Source organism: Cnephaeus nilssonii (assembly GCF_951640355.1).
Source record: "Cnephaeus nilssonii genome assembly, chromosome: 16".
NCBI lineage: Eukaryota > Metazoa > Chordata > Mammalia > Chiroptera > Vespertilionidae > Cnephaeus > Cnephaeus nilssonii.
The window spans coordinates 51,058,556-51,065,172 of record NC_137087.1 but is presented as its reverse complement, the minus strand read 5'-3'; the positions used below and the strand labels follow the sequence as shown (position 1 = coordinate 51,065,172).

The following is a 6,617-nucleotide window of genomic DNA, read 5'->3' as shown; positions in this document are numbered from 1 at the left end:
TATTTAAATATTAAATATTTTGATTTCACAAGGATATCTCAATTAGAGTCCACTTTAGTTTTTTGTTAGAAGTAATAAAATTCATGGGCTCTTACAATGTGGCAGCCATACCCAGAACATACGTTTTATGCTTCTTAAAAAATTTTATAACTCCTCAGCTACATATGATTTACCTATAACATCACTTTACATGTAAGATTTTGATCATTCTGTATCTGTTATAGACCAATATACTAGTAAATTAAGATAGGGTAACCAAAATGCTTAAAAAACAGTATCTATTTTCATTGTAAAGAAACAATACTCCCCCCCTCCCAAAAAAAAAAAAAAGACATTAGGTTATTACTCCCTTTAAAGTTCAAGTTCCACCATCATAATACGTAAGCACCCCGGATATAAAATTTTTAAAAACCACACATACACACAAGCTCTAGGTAGAGCTGTAATAAACAAATTCCTTTTATAAACAAAATTTTAACTGAAAAGCCACAGTAGATGGGGGGGAAAGAAGAAAGGATATTACTTGGTAAAATCCAGTGACATCTACAATAATTTTACAGCACATTTAAGCATTCTAGGGTTTTATATCTTCACCTGCCTTCCATTTCTTAGTTGCTCCTTAAAACTTTGCCAATTACGAATATAGGTTCCACCTCAAACTTAGTCCTGATTTTGAGCACCAGGAAAAGCAAAACAACACTCCAAATTTCTATCTTAATATCATGGCCTTAATTCAAAAATGGTTTTCTTTAAAACACAATGCCCATCTAAATGGAAATAAAAAAAGAAATCCAAGCAGCAATATGTAATTACACATAATAGTTACTCATTACATGGGATGTGTTTTTTAGAATGATATCTAGAATGCACTTGCTCTGTGACTCTCTTCAAAAATTAAACCGACTTAGACTGACACTATCAAAAGTAAAAGTACTGTATAAGGGGCACGCATTTACAACACTGCCAGACTAAAAGCAGTAAAGCAAAGAAAATACATCAAAGAGCACAGGCACATCTTACAGAACTCCCACTGGCTTCTATGCAATATGCCTCTTTTCCATAACTATATTAACAACTACCAAGAAAGATGAGATTAAAATCAATGGTACTGAACTGAATTGTTTGAAGCCAGTGCCCCACATGTGGGGAAAAGTGCATTTAGTTCAGCAGCAATACAGCACAGTGTGAAGATATTGTGCTTAGACGCAGATATTCCAGAAGTGAAAGATGTACAAGGCAAGTCAAGATATAAAACCATAGTACACTGTTAAATAACCTTGAAACATACATATATTGCAGTGTTCAAAGAAAAACATTCATTTTCATTGTACAAGGCTAGGGAGAAATCCTTAAAGTTACCTACTGTAGTTTATGATATAATAAATACATATCTATATAGCATTGTATATACATATATAGAATGTGTGTGTATGTATATTTTTTTGCCAAATTTTTGTTATTTTTTGTGGACCTGCAACTTTTAGGAATGAAAACTCCTTTGCAGTACAAGTTTCTGCTCCCCCAAACTTAAGAAAAGATATTTATACTAGAAAAGGTCTCAATACCCTCCTCCCCCCAACCAAAAGACTCAATTCAAATATTTTGCTTCACAATTGATCTGAGAATCACAATTACAGGAATTCTAGAATTTTGACTATCTTTTCACTTTGCCAGTTGTTTCAAAAAAGCAAATATCTTTTATATTTAAACCAGCTGACGCAAATCCTTTGCAGAGAATATAAACTCTAGATTTGACTGATTAAAACAGAGCAAATCAAAACAATAACAACAAAAAATCCAGTGATTTACTCTGACTGTAAACAATATATAAAATTTAAATCTCAAATTTCAAAATAAGTTAAAGAAAAATTCTACCATCAGGGCCTATAATACTATAAAGATCTGACAACTGGTAAGGGGAAAATGTGTATGAAAAGTTGCAACAAAATCATTTGCCCATTATTTTTGCTAAGAGAAAGTATATCTAACTGTACTACCTCTGCCCCTTAAATTTAATAAATTCAATACAAATGTCTTGAGCAAACTGGCATATTACACAACAGGAAAACATCCATCAAGTTCAGCAAAGAAAACTTATATAAGCCTTTTGTACAGAATTTTTAAAAAAATCTAAATGGCTATGATTCCTCTATTAGCAGAAACACATAATGCAGACTTTATAAATCTGCCAAATATATCAATATCTACATAAATAGACACAGATATAGATATGAAACGTTAATGGCAGTCTATTTGTGAACAGTGTGTGGGACCAGCAGATTTGTATCAGACCATGGCACGATATGGACCCTGCATCTTTAAGAACTGAATGATGAAAGAAGGACCCCCAGCAACAATCTGAGGTGGAAGGTGACTGAGTGGACAGTTCTCAATACTCATGATTGAAAGCTTGCTGCAAAGAGCCAGCTCAAAAGGAAGGCTATGCAGGTTGGGGTTGTCATTCAAATACAGTTCCTCTAGGTTCTCCAGTGTACCTGTTTAAAAAAAAATCAAATCAATTACTATTTTTTAAAAATTAGTTACTACTAAAATAAATTCAATGGCATGATGCTGTCCTGAGCATTATATGTACTGAAATACCCATTTCCTCTTACTTTCTTCTCCTCACATTAAAACTCTCTACAACTGCGAGTCTCAAGCTTTACTGCATGTTCAAATCAACTGAGGAAATGTGGAAAACGCCAATATCCAGGTCACACTCCACATCAGTTAAATTAGAATCTTCCTTTTTGGCTGGTTTTCAAGGTTGGAGAGGTTTTTGTGTGTGTTTCTTAACTCCAGAGATAAGTTTATTGTACAGTCAGTGCCTGTAATCATTTTTCTGTTGTAGACAATGTGACAATCTCTCGTATTAATCAATTTCTCATATGGAAAGGTTTTTGTTAGTTGGTATAAATCTTTCACTAAGGCATCACATATTTATTTTTTTAAATATTTTATTAATTTCAGAGAGGAAGGGGGGAGAGAGAGAGAGAGAGAGAGAGAGAGAGAGAGAGAGAGAGAGAGAGAGATCAATGATTAGAGAGAATCACTGATCGGCTGCCTCCTACACACCCCCTACTGGGGACTAAGCCAGCAACCAAGGCAGTGCCCGGGGAATGAAACTGTGATCTCCTGGTTCATAGGTCGATGCTCAAACACTGAGCCACACGAGTCAGGCATCACATATTTAAAAGTAAGCCAAAAATCAATTTATATAGTATTTTTAATTTTTTTCTCAGACTTAGGATACTCATACTTTCTAGGCAGATGTTTCAAGCAACTGCATGAGGCCAGCTGCATAAATACACTAGAAATAAAAGTGTAGCCGAAACCGGTTTGGCTCAGTGGATAGAGCATCGGCCTGCGGACTGAAAGGTCCCAGGTTCGATTCCGGTCAAGGGCATGTATCTTGGTTGCAGGCACATCCCCAGTAGGGGGTGTGCAGGAGGCAGCTGATCGATGTTTCTCTCTCATCGATGTTTCTAACTATCGCTTTCCCTTCCTCTCTGTAAAAAATCAATAAAATATATTTTTTTATTTTTTATTTTTTTTAAAAACACTGTCTTTATTTTTTCAAGTATATTTTATTGATTTTTTTTTTTTTTTACAGAGAGGAAGGGAGAGGGATAGAGAGTTAGAAACATCGATGAGCTGCCTCCTACACACCCCCCACCGGGGATGCGCCCGCAACCAAGGTACATGCCCTTGACCGGAATCGAACCTGGGACCCTTCAGTCCGCAGGCCGATGCTCTATCCACTGAGCCAAACCAGTTAGGCCTCAATAAAATATTTTTTAAAAAATAGTTCTAACATGCACACGACAACAAACTAAAAAAAAAAAAAAAAAAAAAATGTATTTTTTTAAAGTGTAAAGTTGCCTCATGTTTTGGCAATTTTTCAACTTCAAAATTTGTGATATTTGATAGTGGTATGTAGAAGAATAAAAATAATGGCTACCGAGTAATAGATTTGTTTACACTTAATAGTTTATTTAATATTCAGAGAATGCTATGAGAAGTTACTATTATTATCCTTATTTTACGAGCAGGAAATTTGAAACTTAGGGTTCCCCTACCTTATCCAAAGCCATAAAGTCAAATTTTGAGTTGTCTATTTTACTTCAAAACCATTCTTCACCACTAATCTATACTGCCTATGGAACAGCATGATATAGATGGGAGACATAATACATGAAATTACTAATTTAAAAATTACTTTGTGACCTCAATCAACTCTCTTCATAAAATGGGATTACAACTTGCACTGCCTCAAATTCAAGGTGGTTATGTTAATAGATATTTTAAAAAAAACTTAGAAAATTCTAAAGTATTCTCAAATATTAATATTAATAAAATATTATTATTAATTCTAAAACCTCATAAGGAAATGTTCTTTTGGCATAAGACATTACTAGTTTAAAGCAAGCCTGTGTAATTTTTAAATTTAGAAGAAATATGAAATAACTCTTTGAAATTAACGTTATACCTATTAGAATGTAAGTATGCTAAAACTTTCTCAAACACAATATTCCCCCTATGAAGAAACCTAACCAAAACCAACCAACCCACCAACTACTAGTGCTTTCTTAAAAAACAAAAACTAAAAACAAAAACATCTTAAGTCTGCTGGAACCTCAGTTGACAAAAACAGATTTGTCATAATTATCTGAAATACTACTTGAAAGAGCAAATTATTAGTATAGAGTCAAGCATCCAAAGGTTTCATACCAATTTCCTCAGGAAGATGAGTAAGTAGGTTCTCTCCAAGGCCTAGATGTGTGAGATTGGTAAGGTGACCAATGCCCCTGGGAAGAGTGGTCAACTGGTTGTTTGTCAAGACTAATTTCTGAAAGATCAATTTAAGAAAAGATGGTTACATGTATATTTCCAACAACTGATGTAAATTTAGAACTAAATACCTACTAAATCAATAGCATAAGCAAACAGAGAAATTAGATTGGACAGGACAAGAATTAATAAGTTTTTCTTTCAAAAAATATCATTTGTTAGGAAGACAAAAGCAAACATGTTAAATGAACATAAAACTCAGCTCTAAAGCTATAATAGGAAAATCTATCTGGTCTAAGATCAAATTCTTAAGAAAAATGAGCAATTTGGAATGCATCCAAAAGCTTTAATCATCCTATCTAATAAGAGTAATATGCAAATTGACTGTCACTCCAACACACAAGGTGGCTGCCCCCATGTGGACACAAGATGGCCCCCACAAGATAGCCAGCAGGGGAGGGCAGTTGGGAGGGACCAGGCCTGCAAGGGAGGGCAGTTGAGGGCAATCAAGCCTGCAGGGGAGGGCAGTTAGGGGTGACCAGGCCAGGCCGGCAGAGAAGTTGGGGGCTACCGGGCCAGCAGGGAAAGGCAGTTGGGGTGGGGGGGGGGGGACCCAGGCCTTCAGGGGAGAGCAGTTGGGGGGACCGGGCCTGCAGGGGAGGGCAGTTGGCGGGGGGGGACCAGGCCTGCAGGGGAGGGCAGTTAGGGGTGACCATGCCTGCAGGGGAGGGCAGTTAGGGGTGAGCAGGCATTCAGGGGAGGGCAGTTAGGGGCAATCAGGCTGGCAGGGGAGCAGTTAGGTATCAATCAGACTGGCAGGGGAGTGGTTAGGGGGTGATCAGGCTGGCAGGCAGAACCAGTTAGGGGCAATCAGGAAGGCAGGCAGGCGAGCAGTTGGGAGCCAGCAGTCATGGATTGTGAGAGGGATGTCCCAGATGGGAGAGGGTGCAGGCTGGGCACCCCCCCCCAACCCCCTATGCACGAATTTCGTGCACCGGGCCTCTAGTATAACTATAAAATCATTAGGATAATGTTTTACCTGTAAATCCTTAAGATAAGCAATTTCATTTGGCAAGGATTCCAATTTGTTCTCCTCTAGATCCAGCTCTCTTAACTTCCTAAGGTTTCCAAGACCATGGGGAAGCTTCTTTAGAAGATTGTTTGATAATATCAGAACCTAGAGAGAAATTATTGATAGTATTTGGCAACTCATAAAATGGAATTATACATTACCACTGTGTGGCTTAAAATTTATTAAGCAATGCTAATTTTCTAAACACTGAGTATTAAGAATAATGTTCAAATAAGTCACTGAAAATAATTAACTTACTATTCTAAAAAAAAAATCACCATAGTTATTGGAAAAATGGATTTTATTTGATTAAGTCAAAACTAATGTAAGCAAAAGAATTTAACTTTAAATTGAAAATGTATATAATTATTAACTTAAAAATATATACAATTACAACTACTTATAGCAAGATTCACATAGTTAATGGTATTCTGATAGTTACAAATGTCTACTAGGAAACCAGTTATTTATTCAAACCCCTTACAAACTATCATTTAAGGAAGGTAACAACTGACTTCTTAAACTGCCTACATCTATCCACCACAGTTATTATTTGTGGTATATTTATTTACATTGCAAGATATCCAACAATATACTGAAGAGGGGGAAAAAGGTTGAAGAAGATAGTCCTTGTTCTCAGAGAAGTTACAATAGGGATGTCAAGAAACAATACTGGGTATGGGGATAGTGAAAAGGAAACTAATAGGGAAAATCTACATAAGGTTCTGGTTAATTTTTTATGCAAATGTATTTC

At 36.1% G+C, this 6,617-nt stretch overlaps 1 protein-coding gene across 4 annotated transcripts in view; it reads right to left on the bottom strand.

Moving 5' to 3' along the window:
• Positions 1-435: 435 nt before the first annotated feature.
• SHOC2 (SHOC2 leucine rich repeat scaffold protein) overlaps positions 436-6,617 on the bottom strand; it is a 54,769-nt gene continuing 48,587 nt past the window's right edge. For all 4 annotated transcript variants that reach the window (XM_079793505.1, XM_079793504.1, XM_079793507.1 and 1 more), the window contains exons 7-9: positions 5,831-5,968; positions 4,732-4,849; positions 436-2,495 (exon numbers count right to left, since the gene is read on the bottom strand). In XM_079793505.1, the coding sequence (XP_079649631.1) occupies positions 2,287-2,495; positions 4,732-4,849; positions 5,831-5,968 (465 nt within the window). In that variant the 3' untranslated portion in view covers positions 436-2,286. The remainder of the gene's footprint in view (positions 2,496-4,731; positions 4,850-5,830; positions 5,969-6,617) is intronic.